A 21,096-nucleotide genomic window follows, 5' to 3' on the forward strand; every position below is an offset into this window, starting at 1 on the left:
TTGCTCTGCCASTCAACCAGGATGCACAAACATATTTTCAAACCCTTCCTCACTAATCCAGGAGGAACTTACACAACAGAAAAAATTCAAATACTCTGTGCTATGAAAGTTTACCTGTTTACAATCCTTTGCCAGCTGTGTTTGAAGTGCTTTCAGCCTGCCGTATTCTTCCATTATCTTGCGTAGAAGTGTGTCCATACGTTCTTGCACAGTTAAATTACACACAGAAACAGGGACTTTAAAAAAAGAAAACAAACATTCTACCATAAATTTTAACACAAGTGATTTGTTCACAAGTTCTCCCCAGAAGAACTGTCTGATAAATATTACAAAATACTGAAACAAGTGAAGCCCTTCCRGATTTTGAATGTATTTTTATAAACACTGATATATATGCATTTTTTTTGGTGGAGCTGCTAGCTTCTTTTACAAGAGGAGGAAGAGGAAGAGAAAAACCCCAAACAAACACTTTTTTACACCAATTAGCACTAAAATGAGACCAGCATAAGAAAATATCCATAATAAAAATAAAGTGGCTCAGAGTAATGAGGAAATCTCTATAAACGTCTATTTAAGTACATGAATTAGTATCTGAAAAAGTAATGGCAAAATTGCCAGACTGAAATACTTTAAGTATTTTTAACCAGCATGATAATATAAAGTCATTACCTTGAGCTTGACCTCTGTGCACTGGTAATTCTACACCAAGTTTTTCTTTTACAGYGGGTCTACAGAAAATTTTCTGCTCCCCGTCACCAACTTCTACAGCAGCTGAAGAGTGTTCATTCTGACTGTCACATAAAACCTGTATTTCCAAATGAAACAAAGAAAAAAGTACAAAATTTCTTTTTATTATTTGCAATTCACAAAGAAAGTAAGAAAAATAGGAGGAAAGTAGTATTTTGTATTAACTTCTGTGAAAATAATGGCATAAATGTTCTGTTAAATTATAAGAACTTAGAAAACCTTTAAGACTCCTGACAAAACTAACAGATTTGAAAAGACTTTTCAGCTAAAACATAAATGCACACCTTTCTGAATAATTATTTAATTTGGAAGTGCCAAGTAKTAAAATCTTGTAGAGAAAGGCCTCCTTTATTAAAGTGGAAAGCAAACTTACATTGCAAATGTCTCATTCTCATAAGCTGCAATTTTACTTAGAAGAAGGATTCCCTACAGCAGAAATCTGTATCTTTTTAGGGATTACAGCTCATCTTGTTCTTTAAGTGCTGAACAAACCAGATTAAAGGGTATGGCATAAAAAAAGCAAATAATGAACAGAATAACCCATGTTTGTTGGTGCTATGTAGTTAGAATGAATATGATTTCTGAAGATAAATGATACTTGAAACGACTTGCTCAAAGCACAGTGGAATTCTCTATTTAAAGATTTTGTACTCAACAGACACCAAATTCAACTCAGAAAAGTAGAATCATAATTTCTCTGAAAGCTCAACAAAAAATCTGACAAATAGGCAGCATTTTTGAACCGTGCAACAGCTCATGCCAAGCACTCTCATTCAGCTGTTACTGTCTGTAAGCGKATCATGGAGTCCGGCTTACTCTCTCCTATGCTGGATCTCAAGTTAAAAAGTTCTGCTATTCACTTTCCCAAATATCTGTTGAAAAAAGTCCAACAAAGAAGGGAAAAAACCCCTCCAAACCACAAACACCATCCATTTGAAATATTATAGACTTGAAAACCTTATGGCTTATAATGAGTGACACACACAGGTTAATTTATCTAGAAATAAGTCTAATAAGTAACTAGATTGATGGTCAAAAAGAACCCCTAAGGGCCATCAGTTACTACTACTCTAGCAAAAAAAGATATGGCAAAAAATTATTATAGGTGGCTGATACTAGAAAAAAGACTAAACATAGGCTTCAATTTTTGACTATAATGTTTATTTACTAAAACTAGCACAGACAGAATTTTTTTAGATTGTTTGACACTTTTAAGTCTTTGAAAGATAACCTGCAGCTAAGAAAGAAATTACTATGTTGTTGCAGATATGAGAAGTGATGTCCTGTGCATCAATATGTGTGTGACATCACTGTTGAATCAAAAATGTATATCCAGAGACAAAGGAAAAAAGTACTTCCAAACTAATAGAGATGACAGCAACATTAGCTAGAAGAGTAAGATTCCATATAAGACAACAGACTTGTCTGGACAAGGAGATAAACCAGTTTAGGAAAAAAAAGATACAAAACACTTTGCAATGCTGTTTTGGAAGCTCAAGTTTAGCAGACTCTATTTTGGGAGCAATGCAAAGAGAAAAGCTGCAAAGGAAACCTGCAAAAATAATGTAGAAAATGATGATGACTCAGTGCAAGCATCATTTTTTGGTTTCCAAATTTTCATCTCATTTTCACAAAARAGGCTTTTTGTTAAGTCTTACCTGAGCCAGCCGGGAACACTCCTCAGTTACAGCTTCATTCAGTTTTTCTATAAGTCTYTGTGTAGATTTCCCTTCATCATCTATGAATACAAATTATTCATATTATTTTTAAACATTAGATACACAACAACTTTTCAAAGGCCTAATTTCCTGTCTCAGGAAGGCTGCCTGAGGAGAAACATGTTTTTTTGTTCCACTCTATTGTTCCAACACATGGACAACTTCAATTTTTACAATTGAGCTGCAAGTTCTAGAGGAGCAAGAGGTAAGAAATGGCTTTGTGTGTTAGAGACCTCCAGAAAGATAAAARTGTACAGAAACATATGGGAGGGAGAAGAACTTATGCAAAGAAGTTAAACAAGTGCAAAATATGGGATTACTGAAAAAGATGGGATAGAAAACCATCATGATAGTGTTAAAGCTCTTTGAGGCAGAAAGCAGTACCAAAGTTCACTTAATGTGTAAGTCAATGCAGCAATTCAAAGAAAAGAGAAGAAACATTGATGCATTTGATTATTATTTCACCTTATAAGTGAATCTATTATATMGTTCTTTACAGTTAATTGAACTAATATGAACAGCAAACAATGAGTTGTAATACTTTTGAGTCCTCTTTTTTTTAATATACTTCTTTTTCAAGTTACCTGAGTAATACATTACATGGGTAATGGGTAAACAATTTGTTTAAAAACACTTCAAAAWGTTCTTTAGAAACAATTTATTGGACAGCTACATGCATCAACTCTTGTGCTTTTTTGGCTGGGGTTTTTTTAAGACACCATTTTTCACACAGAGCTTCATTCTCACAATTTTGGTCAAGTTACCTGGTTGTTGAAATTTCAGGGTCTGGAGCTCCATTTGATGCATTCTTTTAAGATCATTCATCTCTTGTAGATGACTACGAACAAGTTCCTCTTTAAGACTGCAAAGCGCACTCTCTTTTTCTGCTTTCATGGACTCACGAACCTGGTCTACATGAGCTGAATAAACCAGGGATAGGCAAATCCGCTGTGCTTCCATTTGTAGTTGTAAATCAGTCTTTGAATAGAAAAATACAATTTAYAAAGAGTGAGAAACAACAAAATAGAGGGATCCATCTTTGGAAATTTCTGAGATTAATAATAATGCGTTGAAAGGAATGCTGCATATATGGTATGCATTAGGTAAATTTAAATATACATAGTTTGAAAAAACTAGTTTTAACAATATGGTAAGACACTTCTTAAACTAAAAATAAAAATCAAATTAAAATCAACAAAACTCAATATGCTACAATTCCCATTTTGCAGCAATAAAATCGCAATAAATTTTAACCCAGCGAAGCAAGAGCAATATCACTATTAATAGAGTAGTTAAGAAAGTGTACTCCAAACAAAGAGACATGATTGTATTATTAGCAGACCTTAAAACCATTGATTTCCCAGGTTTGTAATTCTAGTCTGCACTTTGGGGACGCTATTGCTAAAGAAAAAAAGATGTTTGGGATATGSCAACAGGGGGCTATTCAGAGCCGAAATTTGAAAAGTTTTCTAGAAAACTCTGAACCACAATGCTTTTTAGTAGTATAGCAGGAAATTGTAAGACCCTTATCACAGTCTTATAAAAAACAAACCAACCAATCAACAAAAAAAGCCTAAACCAAACCATCAGAAACCTAAAACTAATTTCTATAATCTCACAACTGTTTCCAATGTGGCTTTGCTTGTRATTTTATTTCTTAGGAAATGAATGAACTACAACACAATATTAGGCAGTTGRTGGTATTAGTTCACTCTTAGGTGGACCGTTTTAACATGAAAAAATAATCTAAGAAAATAGTAGAAGACTGCTTAAGGTCAATTCCCACAGAACATTTGGTTGCATACATCTTGCAGAATGCTATTGAATTTCACCAGTGTATTTAAATTTAAAGCCAGATTTATGATTCCACCACCTAATTAAATACTACATATTGACATTATATTGCCATTATACATACACTGACAAATAACAATCCTTTCCATATTACCTACTATTAATTTATAATATCATGAAATACAAGCAAAATTGCTCCAGCAAATCTAAAAGAGAACAGTTAGAATCACACGATATGCGTTACGATTATCACCAGATACCACACATACACCCACAGTCTGATCATGTAATATTAGTATTTCACAAGCTAGATATTTCAAAAGTTTGGTCAAAGATGACTGATGAAGTTTCATTATTTTTTATATTGTTTAAATGAGTACTTATGAGAATGGAAAAACTAATTACAGAATAAAAAAAAAATTATGTCCAAAATAAGTTTTCCCCTTAAGTGAAATGCTGAATTAAAATGTGATGGGCTCTGGTAGTCTTCTTACATTTTTGTTGCTGCTGTTGATTTAATTAAACATAAGAGAAGAGTATTTTTTTTACTCAAAAAGCATCCTCATACATATTGGCTATGATAATAATTCTGATCATTCATGTAACCCCTTTCAACCACTGTCCTCAATGACACACACACCTATACTTCAAAGCAGCTAAATGGAAAAAAATATGATGCAAATATTCAAGTGTGAGCTCCGACAAATTTTCATTGTTAAAGTATTTTTATACTGTTTCATGTAACATACCTGTTCTGATTTTAAGGTGTCCACTTGCTGCTGAAGGTTATTTTCACTCTGTGGAATGGCCATTAATGATGTTTCCTCTGTCAGCCTGTCTGGTGTCCCATGCAAATGTTCTACAACAGACTGCTGTTCTCGCTTCTGTTTCTGTTTTGGCTTTTGCTGGACTTCCTTTCTTTTTGTTACCTCATGACTGCAATCTTTACCCGAACTTAGATTACCTTTCAGATKTACTCCTTCATCAGCTTTACTCCTTGGACCAGGGGTTTTATTCCTACTTTCTAATGCTGGAGTTGCAGTCTTTTGAGATTTTCCTTTAGAGCGTTTTGTCTTAGAGTCATTACTACTACTGTTTGCTCTCTGAACATGACTAATTATGTGTTCCAGTTCTTTACATTTTACTAAAATTTTCTCTTTCTCATCTTTCAAGGATTTGACTTTTTCATTTAAATTACAGATTTCACTGTCCTTTGACTTCAATTGTGCAGAGAGATCAGAAAGTCTGAGAGATAATTCCACTTTCTCACGCTGAGTAACCTGAAGCTTTTCCATAAGTTCTGTTGCATCTTTCTCAACAACTTCTCCAGCCTCAAATATGTCTTCCCTGGACACCTTTATTTCTTTACTCCCTTCAAAACCAGAAGGTTTAGTTTTAAATAAAACTGGTCTATTGCTTTGTAAGTGGCAGAGTTTTTCATTCAAAGCTTTAAGTTTGCTTTTATATTCAGCTTCCTGCTTTTTCTTGTTCTCTTCTAACTCAYTTTTTGCCTTCAGAAGACTTGCACATTCTTTCTGCAGCTCTTTATAACTATCTTCAAGTTTCTTTTCAGTCAATGAAAAGGCACTCTTCTGCCTTTCAGTATCCTCTTGGAGGWTACTGTTTTGGTTTTTAAGTTGCTCATTTTCAGTAATCAGTTTTTCTATTCTTTTTTGCAAGTCCAAAATTTCTGTCYTAGAGTTAACACTACTGTTASAAAGTATGTTTTCTTCATAGCTTACCAACATATTTTTTAATTTCTCTTTCAGATTTTCGTTTTCCCCCTTAAGAACATTATTTTGTGTTTCTAGTTCTGAACATTTTTTTTGAAGGCTATCCTCTCTTTCCCTCATCTGTTCCTGCATCAACTCAGTTTTAAGCTGCAGTTCTTGTATTTCTTGTTCAAGGGTACCCTTCTCTTTTTCCTCTTGCCTAAGAACTTCAATCTCCTTCTCCAGTTCATGGATTTGAAGTGTCATTTCTTCAGATTTAGAATTTACAATAGACTGCTGTAAATCTTTCAGGTTCGTAATCTCTAATATCAATTGATTTTGCTTTGTGATTAAGTTGTCCTTTTCATATTGCATGGCTTCTATCTTTTGACTCATTTCATTTTGTACTTCATCTAACTGCTGTTTATGGTGCGTATTCAAGTTGTGCTTAAGGCTTTCCATGTTCACCATGTGCTCTTTTTCTAAGTCTTCTTTAAGCCTGGAAAGTTCCTCTTCATGACTAAAYAGAAGTTTTGTTCTCAGTCTTTCTAATTCTGCTTCCTGAGATTCTGCCATCCTGTCCAAAACTGCATCCTTCTCCCTTTCCAACATTTCAAGTTTAATTTTGTAATTTGTTATTTCTGCCTCATGCTTCAATTCCAAATCCTTCCTAAATTCAGAGGCAGAAGACAGCTGAGTTTTTAAATCTTCAATCACAAACTGGTATTTTTCAGCTTCATTTAATCTACATTCCATATCCACAATAGTTTGTTTGGCTCTTTGAACCTGCTCTCTTGAAAAATTCAGTTCCTGAAGAAGATCTTCAATTCTAGTTTGYTGAATAGATTTCTCCGTTGCAATAACTTCCATCTGTTGTGACAACTCTTGCTTTATTTTTTCTCTTTCCTTATCAGCATCTTGCAATTTCACATTCAATTCATTAATTCTAATATTCATTAAATGCATTTGATCTCTATTAACATTCTCATTGAAAGACAGACTTGAAGTTTTCTCCAATTCTAGTTTTTGCTGCAAAAGACGCTGTTCTATTTCCACTGCATGTTGCTTAATTAATTCTTGCTTCATTTGTACAATCTGCTGGCCATGCATTTCATCTAACTCAGCCTGAAGTTGTGCCAGTCTCCTTTGTGTTTCTAATTCCATTTTTTGCACAATGTCAGCTTCAGACTGGCTGTCTTTATAACATCGTTTCTGCAGCTCTTCCACAGTTCCCATTAATTGTTTTATTTCWTCAGAACATTGCCTTTCTTTCTGTTTGTAGGTGGTGAGTTCAACTTTCATATTACTTATCTGCTGGTTCCTTAGTGAAATCTCTTCTTTCAACTCTTCAAGTAATGTACTGACATCTGATAATTTTTCCTTAAGCTGAAGTGAATTTTTTTCCTCTTCTCCGAGTTTTGCTTCCAGCTCTTCAACTAATGCTTCTTTTTCCTGTAATTTACTCAAATCTTCTCCCTCTCTTTTCTGGTTTTCCTTAAAAAAAGAAAGAGTAAAACCATGTTCTTATTTCTAGCTAATTATCTGAACATATGAGAACATTTACAGACTTAGCTATTTAGTCTTTCTTAGAAGGCTAGTTATCATTTATAAAATATAAATTATTGTTGACCTCATTTGGAGGTTTCCTGTACCCTTGGAATAACAGAGGCCATACCCCACCCATGTCATTATACCGCTCCCCTACTCTTTCCATGCCCCAGTGTCTATCACTTTTAACAACATTTAATTTTTTATGCACTTTCAAAATGTTTCCCATGAAGGATAACAAGAAAAACACATGAAGGAAAGAATTTGTTCTTTGCTTAAGGCAGAGAAGAATGTTCAAGCAAGTAATTTAGTGTTTTTTTCCTAACATAATGTCATTTATTGAAGGAGTTTCAACATACAGCATAGTTTGATCACTTGCTTTAAATATTTCTTCAACTTTTTAAAACACAATACATAAYACTGACATAAAATTTTCAGATTTAAACTATATGCATATAATGTGTTAGTTAATAGAAGCAGTGTCAAAAACTTAAAATCTCTGCATGGATTCTATKCAGCACAGTCATTATTCATGCTTTGGCTTTCTTATTTCAAAGGAATTACAAAATTCTTGGMAGTGCTTAGGAAAAGAGATCTTTATAGTAAGGAACATACCATTTCATGTGTTGTGATTTTCTCTTGAAGATGTGTAATCCGCTCTTCTAATTCTTCATTCTTTTTTTGATAATTCTTAAGTAGACATTCTTGTTCTTCTAGCTGTTGCTGATGCGAAAGTATCTGCTGCTTTGCTTGCAGTAAATCAGCAGCTGTGCAACTATGGCTGCTGTTCCTTAGGGCTTCACTTGCCTGCAACTTGAATGTTAAAGAAATAAAACCTAAAATACATCAGGTTTTTCAGAAACAGCTTGTGCTACATACAAGCCCAAAAATTTCTAAGTTCTTTGGGAGGAAGTCAAACATTCYTATTCCTTTGGGATGGCCAACCAATAAAAAGTTATTTCATATTAATTAAATATTCACAGTGAGCTAACATAGGACAGTAGCGTCTCAAGACAAATCACTAGTAAAACYAATTAGATGCAGCTATGGAGCGCAAAATCAGACTTTTAATAATAAAATCTTAGGCCTCAGAATATAATCCAGTTGAAGCTTAAAATAAGATATATAATGCACTAAAACAGCATAAAATAATACAAAATTCAACTGCAACACTGCAAGGTGTAGTCTGTGTGTCTATAGTACCTCAATCACCATGCTTTTTAAAAGAATATTTCTCAAAAGCTTCACTTTGTTATTTAAATTACCTTTTAATAGCAGCAAAAAGGCAGATTTTATCCAAAAATATATGAAGAACTGGAGTGTGAARCTGTGGCTCATGGAAGTTGACAGCTGGATGTTTTGGATTCAAAGGGAAATTTGGGCATTTTTGCCCAAAGCTCCAAGGACTAATTATTCAAGTGTTTTTCCCCAGGATAACTGCCATAATTCATATATATCAGAAACTATTGCCACATAACAGAAAACAGACAAATCTTTATCATTTTATAGTTAACTATTACAATAAAGCATGTATTGTAGCAAGAACTGTGGGACCAGGAAAATGACTGCTGATCTATACTATACACTGACTCTTAAAAAATGCACAAAAAATTTTCGCAGGAAGTAACAATGGAGACTATTTATGGAGACTTCAAAGTGACACCTATTTTCAAACCAAATAAATGTTGGTAGCGTATAACTTACRTGCTGAAACTGAATTTGCAGTTTTTGACTTTGCTCAGTAAGCTCCAAGAACTCCCTCATGGTTTCATCCTTTTCTTTCCGTGCCTGTTGTAGGTTAGTAGTGAGTTGAGTGATAATGTCATCTCTTTTTTTGATAGCAGCTTCAAATTCTTGCARCTATAAAAGATAAAATTTGCACTATTAATGCAAATGAAAACCACAGACAAAAAATACTAGTTAATTTCCATCAAGTAGGAAGAAGTGATCCCTATTCTGTTTAAAAGGTGTCTCACTAGTAGAGCTTTTTTATTTTCACAAACTCTATTTGTAAAAATTTCAGAAACAGGRTTTTTCCCCCTCATTGAACAACATATGATCTCTCTATAAAATATAGTYATCAAATAAAAAAATCTGAATTTTAAGAAGGTTAATTAGTTAAATATATAACTTGCTTTTAAAAGTTTATGTGGCAACATAAACAAACCATCATAAAGGAAGTCAGAATATCTACTAATAGTGTTTCAGCAATTTTGTACAATTACTCATRTTCACACACTTTTCCCACAATAAATGCAAGTTATATCATCTCTCACTTGAAGTGCAACGAATAGCATTCATTGTACTAAAGCACATAATAAATACCATGCAGTCTCCTACACGGTGAACCCAAGGAAATCATTCACAGCTACATGAGCAAATCAGTTCAAGCTGCAAAATGGATACAGCAYATTTAATAAATGAGTCTTTTGTAATTTTTAATGATGGGGAAATTGTACAAGTACAAAAAAATTCTTTGCCCCTGTTTTATTTTTTGTAGGAATACACTCAAGCAGTCAGGAATTCTACAATATTAATTGGCAATATTTTTCTGTGCATTTATATAAACATGTTTCTCACTTTAAAGTCCCTTTTCCAATTTGAACTCATTTGAGGCAAWCAGAAGCCTCATCTCTAAATAGTGCAAATTTCTTAAACCATTAGTCATCTTCTGTAACYGTTTCTGTTACCACATTCCCCAAAAAAACCTTCAYTGAGTTATACCCTGGATCTTGGCTATTAACAAGGTAATGCTTCCAGATAAAGTTCTTTCTAGAAGACAGCAGTCAACTTCTACTTTAAAAGCACAAGCCTAATGGAAATACTAGATGCTTGTCATAGTAGAGAAAATTAGGAACAGATCAGGAACTCAAGTGTTACACCTTTGCTTTTGCATCTGTTCAATGAAATTGAGTAAGTAAATATGTCAATTCCAATGCACACAATGTTATATAATTACCAACTTTTAAAATTCAACCTCTGTTGTTGACAAACAGGCAGAACTAAAGCACACAACCATATTCCCCATTTCCYTTTTACAATTACTTTTTTTCTTCTGAAAAATAAACCATAAAAATTTCTCAAATGATATATTATGCACTGTACCACTATCACACAAAAATAAACCACAATTATTAAAATATTATTGTACCACAGCCCCAAACCCAAAATCGCTCAATTTTGTTTTAATATATTTTTATTTTATTTTAAAAATTGTAATTATARCCATTTAAAAAATGAGAACATTTTCACTTTTGACTCTTTCAGGAAAAACTAACAGYAGTTACAATCATTAGAAACTAGAATGACACTTATTTTCTTTATTATGCTATGACTATTATGTTCTGCACAATAGATACAAGACACAGAAATTAAAATTTCAACACCAGACAAAGAAATAACAAACCACCTCTTCTGGGGCAACCACTTAACTGGTGCGATGGTGGATAAAATGACATCTCTTGCACAGAAAAGATACAAATTAAAATAATAATAATGCAATAATAGTGCAATAATAACAGTGAAAATAACTGAATACTGGAACTTGTTTTTAATTCTATATTACTTTGCAAAAATTGGCAACATATAGTGAGATGACCCGAATCCAAAGTCAGAGAGAGACAAGCACAGTAAAGCACCGACTTGAGTGCATTGCACCAGTTAAACCAGGCTTAAACTGGAAGATTATTCTGCACTTCAAAACTTAACTTTATATTCAATGGTACCTCTAAGGTAAGAAATGCCTTCCTGTAAACTCARATTATTGGGTGTTTTAAATTAAAACACTGTGACACAGTTGGTTTTGTAYTTCAGACTGTGAAATCTGACTTACAAATACATTTTGGTTAAGTGATACTATTCCTTAAGGAGTAAAACCTGAGTATTTTGATTTTAGACAAACAAGAAAATATTAAAGCCTTTGTATAAAAGTCTTCACAATACTAGAGAAGAATTAGGGATTTTCTTGCAGAAAATTATCTTTCCATTCATAATTTGAAGAAACTCACTGGAAAGARAATTCGAATTTTAGTCACAAAACAGAAAAAGGACATACAATGGAAATGCTACTCAAAGCAATAGAACACATGGTATAAGAYTGAAAGAAATTATGGGTAATTAAATCTATATCACATACTGAGTGCATTCTGAACAGCTGCCATTAAGTGTGAACTCTTTCCAGTGATGCTCTGCATTTTTGCATGTAACCAAATAGCAAGCAGAAAGCAACATAAGGTAATTATACCTGTTGCAATCCTTCTGTACCATAGGCTGCCCTCATTTCTTCTATTTCTTTGCTTAGTTCTTCAATCTCTTGTTGTTTCCCAGCCAMCTGATTCTCCATCACCTCTAGCTGTGTGTGTGACTSCTGCATTCCATGCTCTGAATGAACRTCTCCAACTCCAAATTCTTCTTCCTAAATCAATCCAAGTTCCTTTACATGCCAATTTTTATGTTTTGTCACAGTAAGTAAARTCAAATAACAAATTCTGTACCAAATGCCACCAGAGAACATTAACATACAATACAGCATCAAAGATCTTATTGCCATGGTAACCTCCTTTGTTAGTGTAATTCACACCTCAAAAGCACAGACACAAAATGTTTCTGCGAGTTGTGCTCTATTATCTTAGTCTTAATAGATGGAGTGAATTGGTTTGCATTTCAAGTTTAATGATACACTATATTAATACAGCACAGCATGCAAAATAAAGTATTAGTCAGCAACATGGTTTTYATTCTAAACAAATCGAGGTTTTTAGTACTCTCCATTAGTATTACGATTCAATTTGCAATACTGTACCCTGATTAAGACTGAAGGTATAGCTGCTCTTGTCACAAAACTGCAACCATTTACCTGTATAAAGACAATTTCTAAATACATTATTTGAAATAATGCTTGATTTCTATTTCCCACTTACTTGAATCTTATGTGGCAATTTCTGCAGACCCACAGGAATTGTTATGCTACAGAAATTTATGTAATTTGGAATACAAAATAGCTTTCTATGTAGCAAATTGCATCAAAGTAAGCATAGATAACAGGTAAAACACAAAAACTTGCAAAAATAAATATGATTGTCTAAAAACAAAAAGCTTGTTACAAATCAACATCCAGAGAAAACAAAGGAATTCAGATTTAAAGATCAATGCAAAGCTTTATCTTTWAAAACATTAAAATACAGTACTATTGCATTTTAAATTATATGTTTAATATTTCTATATGTTACTAAACACATAGTTATGCTTTCTGAAAGATTTTTATACACCACAAGATTTAGTCTTTCTGAAAGTCAAGTATCTCTTGATAGGAGATGAAAGGCATTATCACAGACTTTCATTCTCAATTTGAAGGAATTTTGTGAAATTGAAAAAGAGCAGAAATGATACATTTGACATAAGACATTTGAAAATAAATCCTCTTTCACTCACCTAACACTGCAAGCCCTTTCAACCTGTACGAGAATCTTGGTTCTACACACTGTACAAACCAAAACCAGCAAATCTCCAAAAGGCAWGCACAARCCAAAGTAGCAGTTAKAGGTTAAAAAAAATCCAAATGAAAAGACCATGCTGTGTTCACATGAGTAACAATCACACAGGCAGGCTTTTAAAACAGCAGATCAATGTTCAAAAATGAGAAAGCAAGAACAGCTGCATTTCCCCTCAGAGTTGTTTATTACATCAGAGCCTGAAACAAAAATAATGGTACTAGAAATGGAAAGGCATCATAGTATTTCAGACACAAATACTATGTTTAAAGNAAAAAAAAAAAAAAAAAAAAAAAAAAAAAAAAAAAAAAAAAAAAAAAAAAAAAAAAAAAAAAAAAAAAAAAAAAAAAAAAAAAAAAAAAAAGCTGTACTGGTCAGATGTCTGCTATAGCCTAGACCAGGGCTTACAAAGAACTATCATGCCTGAGCAAATCAATAAGCATACTGTTATAAATGGGATCAATACAGTCATTGAATTTGTGTTAAGCGAATGAGTAAATCTGCATTACAGAATTTGCAAAGCTGACACAGTGCCCTTTGAATTTCTGACTTTCTCAGTAAAAAGGAGGTACTACATAAAAAAGATACTACAGAGATTACTACTGTAATTTAGAAAGAATAAAGAAAATTGCAGCAAAGAGCAGTCCAGGCAACTCATAGAGGCACTGTGTATCATTTGTGTATTGCCAGATGTTTGGTCTATGTTCAGACACACAAATGTCTACACAGAGCCTGGCACCAATGTCTTTATTCAGATTTTGGCTCATGTCCCAGATTACTAACACTAGTAGTTTAACAGAATCTACTATGAAATCCTTCCTTTCCCCTTTGTAACTCCCATTTTATTTAGGCTTCATTGACAAAGATGCAGATCATTGTAATCTACCACAGCGGATAAGCTTCTCTTCCTGTGAATCACAGCTATGTGCAGCTATCAAAGACTTTATAAAAGAGCTAACAGGAAAGGCACAAAAGCCTTATCTCATTAGATGCTCCAGACTCCTCAGCAGCTGAAAATTCTACAGAAGACCTTTAMCTTAAGAAAGGGATTTTGCTACATACATTCAAAACAACTGTCTGGAATGTCAGAAATCCCACTTCATGTCATGGGAGCCTAACTCTTTGACATCACACAAGTGAAGCATACAGCAACATGCTGGTCCATGCTGTTTCTCATCTGATATCTTCTTCTTTCAAATGCCTTATGTCTTCTGGCAAAGTGCAAGTTGAAACACAATAAGACAACAAATTGCACTGCAATCTGTGAAAAAAAAAAAAAGCCAGACACCCACAGCAGGGAGCTGTGTTGAGGGAAACTTTGGTAGCAGCCTGGTAGCCCCTGGCATGACAAATTCTACTGTGTAAGAGCACACAGACAGGAGGTAATGAGTTATTAGCTTCCAARTAGATTAAAATTAATTTTCCACTCATCTGAAATATATGAATTAAGTAGTTTAATGTCAACTTGAGTCTTAGTAGATGCCTACACAAGGCCTACAGTACTCCTGTGTTTTGACTTATGGTCCCAGTGATTCAGCCATCTAGAGATATTCTTCAAGTCTATAAACACTCTTAATGTAGATTCTTATAATTTCTTCTTTAAAAGCTTTGCAGTTCACCTTTAACACTGAAAAGTTCTTACACCTTAATTACTTATTATGTGCTCAGTTAGGTACCCCAGGAAACAATTAAACATTGAAAGAATCAAACCACACACCATTTTAACATAATGGAACAAAGAAGTAACAAGAGCTCTGGATAAAATTGCATAAGCAAATAATCACAAAATAGAATAGATTAAATTTTACAATACATTACTCAGCAGTCACAGTTTTGATGAACAAAAGATATGAAACAAGCAAAGGCTTTGCTGGAAGTCTCTCAAAGGACATTCTGTCTGATTGTTCTTCCCACCTTGCATTTTCAAAATAATTCACAGAAATAGTATTTACTATTATAAAGTAAAATATAACCTGTAGCATATTGGATAAAAAGAAAGGTTTCACTTATATTGCATCAGTTAATGCATATGCTTAGGGCAAATGAGAGGAATCTTCTTTCTGAGAAACACAATGAAATTCAGTGGTGGAYGTTGGTTTAAGGCAGTGATTCATGACAATCGCCACCAGAGGTCAGGAGTACATTTATGAAATCATTGYACCCTGCTTAACGTTCCTTAGACCTTGGAAGACCTGGAATTGTATCTCRGAAATAGAAGATTTCTTATACAGAAATGTGTAGCTAGTTACAACATTAATACCAAYACTACAGAGATTTCCCTTTATAAATAATAAATTCATGCTCAGCATAAATCAATACATACTGTTCTGCTTAAAAGACTTGTTCGATTTGGTAGCAAAAACATGCAGAAGCATCTGGAACAGATTAACGATTTTACCCCATGTTTTCTTTCCCCATCCACCCTTTCTTCTACATTTTGGACATCTGACTTCTTCACAAAAATTAATATTTAGACCTTGAACACTGCTTGTCAATGTTCTTAGCCTCTCYGCAATTTTCTAGTTATGTCACAACTGACTGTCTCAAACTTAGCTAAAATTAGCAATTAGGTCAASTTGGAAAAATGAATTTGAGCCTATTTTGGGTTTTTTGGGGRGGATGGTTTATACTTCATAAACAAAAGCCATTTTCAGCTTCTGATGAAAATAGTTGCAATTCTATAATATCACTACCATTAGTAACTTCCGGAGGAGAACAATTGATGACTTTTTAAAATATCATGTCCTAACATATTTTTCTATATTTTAACAGAACAGTAGCAGGTTTCTTTATGTAGTAGTTATGATTGAGGAACAGAATTTCATTAAAATTACAAAAAAMCAAACAACTTTCTTGACTTTGTATTAACCATCTTTTCAGAAGTATACTCTGCAAATTGGAAAGAGTCAARAAGAGAAAAAAAAACCAAGCAGGTAGAACAGTCTTTCAGTTACACCATAAAACTGAGGCATATGGAAAATATATGGGGGCAACTTTACAGAGTTATAAATCTCCCCCAATATTCTAAATGTTGGAGAAAGCCTAACTTCCCTTAGTTCTGAGTTCAAACCATAAATAGTTAACCATTATAATTAAAGACTGTGGATAGGAGTCATTGTCGCYCAAATTGAGGAATTTGTCCCAAAAGACAAGCTGGTCATATAAAGCATTTACTATTCTTCAATCTGGCTACTACCTTGATAGTGTAGGTATTATAAACGTGGCTAAACAAAACCAAACAAAAGGCTGTTTCCTTCAMGACAAATATATAAACATAACTTCAGTTTTGTTTAGACAACTGTACTGGCTTATAATTTTGTGTCTGGTAAGTCTCCTAAAGAGGGAAATACTTTTTCTCATCTTCAACTGAAAAGGCTTCAGATAATTTTATTTACAGTGTGTCCATGAATGGGARCAGAGCTTTTAATAATAAAAGTAATGTTAAAGCTGATATGATACTGAAAAATCAGTTCCTAAAATTTCTGCATTCCTAAACATGTTGTCTCCTCATTTCAGATACCAAATTTCAGATACCAACTAATTGTAATGAACTGGAATTTAAAAGTGCTTATTAGAAAAGATGGCAACTCTGACCGCTTGAGCTTGTTCTTCACCAGAGCCAGTATCATGCTACCATTTACAAGTTTTATTCTGCCTATTTATGTCTGAAAAAATAACACTCAGTGAGGTAGAAAGTCTTTTCACAGGAATGAGAACTGCCTAGCAATGCATCTGTCATTGCATTTWTAAGAAATCTGTATTTTTTAAAATGAACATTCAGACTGCAATTCTATTGTCTTCAGTATCTGAAAAAWTGCTCCCTAATATCCTCTGCAGGTATCTGTGGACATCTATGCAGAATGAAGCAGGTAAAATTAAGTCTTTAGATGTGAAACGTCATGTTAAAATAAGTTTTAAATTCAACTGAAACTGAAGCACAAAACACTAAAATCAGAACATTCCACAATTACCATGAGGCATTATACCAGATGTTTTCTGTATCCTATTGCCCAGTGCAAAGATATGTTTTCTTAAGCTTTTACACTGTCTCCAACACTGCTTCSTCAGAAGTGATCAAAATTTCATACCTAATATGCCTCACTTGTAAAAATATGTGAATATCAATGACATTCTCAACTGTTTGCAAGGGTTCATTCTTCACATACTGCAAATTCCATTTAATAGTAATGCATACCATGGTGATGCAAATTCTAAAAAGGTGCAGTACAGYCATGGCAGCTTTTCCAAATCGTGCCTGCTGCACTCTCAAATGACAAACCACGTGCACACACTGCCCTCTCATCTTACCATACAAAAAGCAAAAAGTCAGATTCTTTTTGTTCTTTGCTACTTGAATTCGTTGTCCAAAATAAACCACATTTCATCTATCAAAAGTACTAAATCTCTAAATTGATTTTTYCCCCCAGGTAGAATTTGCTTCAATTCCTTGAATCTATCTCTCCATAAAATACTTCTCTTTCTTTCATTTCTAGCACTTGCTGGCAGCATTTCTGGTATCTTTTGATTCTAAGAGCCAATCTCAGATGCATTTTTTTCTGAATTTGCAACACAATAAATATCCCATGGGAATAAATGCAACTGATCAGACCAAGGGTCGATGTGTTCCAGTTCTCTGTATTTGAAAGTAACCAATAATGAATGTGAAGGAACATTTCACCTGTACTCCTAAGTGCCTTCGACCAAYGCACCAGAAGAAACTGAGGGGGCTTATAAACAATGGCAAGGAAAAGAAGTGGGTAAGAAAGAGTCAAACTGGAGAACAGAGTGACACAAAAAGCATGCAGGCTAAAGGCTAAGACAATGCTATGGAGCAAACTGTAACTAGGGTTTGATGAGAGAGGTTGGAAAGAAAAACAATGGCTTGCAYCAAATTGAGCTGAATGCTAGGATGATCCCAAGTTAAGAATAGAGAATGGAACAGAATAGGTTTTCAAGGGAGAGGGAGAAAGAATATTAAAATCAGAAACAAAAAAAACAATGCTTGGAGTAAGTTTAAAAGGCTGGGAAAGAAACTGAGCTTTGAAATGACTGAGGAAGTCAAAGGAAGAATAAGATGAGGCTGAAAAGACAGAGCTAAGAAACCAAGAAAGGAGAAAGAAGAGATGGGCTGGGGAAGGTGAAAAGATTGTCAAGAGCTATTACAGAAAGGCAAGAATTTGCAAAAAACTAGGGGATACAAAACAGACAGAGTTGAACAAGAAAATAACCTGACAGAAGCAGCAAGTGAGGACAGGTCTGTTGGGAAAAGAAAARCTGTTCCTGTTTTCAGGGCATGCCTAAACTGCCCACTGCAGTATCATTTTCCTTTTGCACTGGGCTGAGTGTGACAGGTACGGGACATACCACCTGCTGTGTACATTCCTTAGGCTTCATAATTAGCAATTTTAATACTAGCATGGAAGAAATGGTTATTCTAATACACAGTCATCTTCTCTTACGAGACGCTAACTCAAGAGAAGAACAAAACATTCTAACCCAAATTTACTGTCCCCTCTTACTTGTTGTCAAACTTAAGGTTCTGAAGTGTTTAGCACAGAGAACTGCAAAAACAAAACCCTGACYGTCCCTACAGAAAGTGACTRTTTGAGACAYGAAAAAATCAGGKYTTTTTTTAAACTAAAAGCAATTCTTACTGTATTTAGATATTTCATGGCTATTTCTCACTGGMATGTTCTTGACCGATACTTAACACATGAGGTAGTTTACTCCTTCCAAACATAACTTATCTGAAAGGACCAAGCTACCCTTGAGTGTGACAGAGATAAGCTGTAGATGTCAATGTGTGGCTGACTCTGGCTAGCAGCTAAGCCCCTACTCCAGTCACTCATTCCCCCAMCAGCAGGATGGAGGAGAGAATTGGAAGGGCAARAGCAACTAAAATTCATGAGCTTAATAAGTGAAAGAAAACAAACCAGCCAGACAACAAGCAATGCACAGGCAATCACTCACCATGTCCCACCAGCAGACAGACACTCAGCCAGTTGCTGAGGCTGCTTTGAAACTCATTAAAATGTAATCGACTTGTTAAATAGTCTCCCACAGAAAATTAGCAGAGATTATGCACAGCCACTGCTCCCAAGGCAATACAAAGCATTAATACGACCTTAAGGATGACATTGCTGCAACAGTTTATGTATCTACTGCATTATTTATTACAGTAGCCATCCCATTATGGAGTTGACACAATGCTTGCTTTAATGGTACATTGATCATACCAGCAATAACRTGAAGCAGATTTGTCCATAATATCACATCTGCTCTTTTTTTCCTTCTCCTATAGAAAAACTATGCGCAGCATTGCAGCAAACATGTAACAGAAAAGGTTGAAAGAAAAGCTAGGAAAAGCATTACTTCAGTCTTACCTCAGAACTGTAATCTTCTACTGTGGTGGAAATTTCACTTTCCGGCTAAAATAAAATATTAACATATTTACAATGATGGCACTCTAAAAACACTAAACAAGATAATTTTCCATTTTACAGTATGTGAAAATACTGAAGTGTACATGAATTTGATAAGAGTATATGTACAGCAAAGGTCACCTTCACTTGCTTGAAATCCTAGCTTTCATAAAGTTATTTTKCTGTTGAACTATGATCACAGAAACGCTATAATTACATGACAAAATCTTCAAACAACCTGTAGGTACAAAACAATATTTTGGACATTTAACTTAATTTTCTGGGGCTTATTTTTGTTTATTTTAAAAGAACCAAGGAGTACCATGAAAAGGACTTGTCTCTGATGTATCAATTTTACCTAATTAGGAAGTGTGCTGGCTTAAGAACACAATCTTATATAGAACATAATTTTSATATATGCAAGACTTTTGAGTTAGAATTTTAAAACACTCATATTATCCTTTAATTTCCATGGAAACCAAGGAAAGATAAAAGGACAAAGACTCAAATCTTGTGATCTAATGAAATAGAGCAATTAAAGGAACAAAGCCTTAACAAACTGAGCATAAATGTRCCATGGCAGACACCTGAATGAAATACACTGTATCTTGATAAACTATGCAAAATGCATAAGAGTTTGAGAATCGAAATGTTGGTAGGAAAAGATGCAAATTATCTGTATAAGGTTCACTATCATGGAGTAAGTGTACTTGGAAGAAGAACTTGAAAACTTGAGAAGTRTAACCATGAGTTACAACTGCTTTGGCTAAATTGATCTGTACATAACAGAGCTTATCCAAAATTCACTTAACATGTTAGCCAGCCTCACATTAATTCAGTTGCAATTTAATATTGAATTCTGTCAGGCTTATTTTCAAAGGAGCATAGTAAGTCTTGCATCAGAAGAGATAGGTAAAATCTGAAATGTCAATTGTATTTTGTTTCGGTTTGTTTTTTCCTTGTAAGTAATCTGCCACTTAGACCTCCTGGAGCTCTGCAACTTTTACAATCCTAACAACATTGATTCTATRTATTTTGAATCCAATATGCAGCTCCAGAATGTGATTAACCTAAAAAAAGGGTATTATTTTATCTACAGAGTGCACAACATTAGCCCAAAATATTTATTTGGAAGTTAAAATTAATACAGTGCATGTAAATTTAAAATAAAAACAGGTCCACCTCAAAAAGAAGACACAAACTAAAACGGAAATGTTCTAAAACTCCAGGGTGACAAAAGTGTTTYTGCTATGGAATATAAAATCAGTATTTTAAAATACTTAATTTTCACACAAATATATTTCACTTATATATATTTATATGAATACTTTTGTATATATAGTTATACAAAAACATTACATCTTGTTTGTAGTCTATGTCCTTGGTCAAGGACAAAACCCTCTGAAAGAAATAAAATCAAAGAAAACCACATYATTAGTTTTTTCTAACAGATAACAAATAAAWGGTCATTATCTTTCTACAGCTTTTYATGGTTTGTTCCAAGTCAGGAGTCTTCACAAACAATGATTAGAAGCATTCCCGTAGAAGCTCAGAAGTATTCCTATGAATTCATATATATAGCTAGATCTAAGAACTCTTCAAATTTTTATATACAGCATGAAATATAGGCACTTTTCCAACATGCAAAAAAACAGGAACAAGTAGT

General features: G+C 33.9%; 1 protein-coding gene across 1 annotated transcript in view; it reads right to left on the reverse strand.

Moving 5' to 3' along the window:
- AKAP9 (A-kinase anchoring protein 9) overlaps positions 1-21,096 on the reverse strand; it is a 106,542-nt gene that overhangs the window by 54,933 nt on the left and 30,513 nt on the right. The window contains exons 3-12 of the mRNA XM_057380944.1: positions 19,392-19,436; positions 12,321-12,374; positions 11,763-11,933; positions 9,224-9,379; positions 8,135-8,332; positions 5,009-7,465; positions 3,230-3,443; positions 2,406-2,485; positions 670-805; positions 115-236 (exon numbers count right to left, since the gene is read on the reverse strand). Of these exons, the coding sequence (XP_057236927.1) occupies positions 115-236; positions 670-805; positions 2,406-2,485; positions 3,230-3,443; positions 5,009-7,465; positions 8,135-8,332; positions 9,224-9,379; positions 11,763-11,933; positions 12,321-12,374; positions 19,392-19,436 (3,633 nt within the window). The remainder of the gene's footprint in view (positions 1-114; positions 237-669; positions 806-2,405; positions 2,486-3,229; positions 3,444-5,008; positions 7,466-8,134; positions 8,333-9,223; positions 9,380-11,762; positions 11,934-12,320; positions 12,375-19,391; positions 19,437-21,096) is intronic.

This window comes from Malurus melanocephalus, unplaced genomic scaffold (assembly GCF_030028575.1).
Source record: "Malurus melanocephalus ecotype Western Australia unplaced genomic scaffold, MMel_1.1 scaffold_483, whole genome shotgun sequence".
NCBI classification, from domain to species: Eukaryota; Metazoa; Chordata; class Aves; order Passeriformes; family Maluridae; genus Malurus; species Malurus melanocephalus.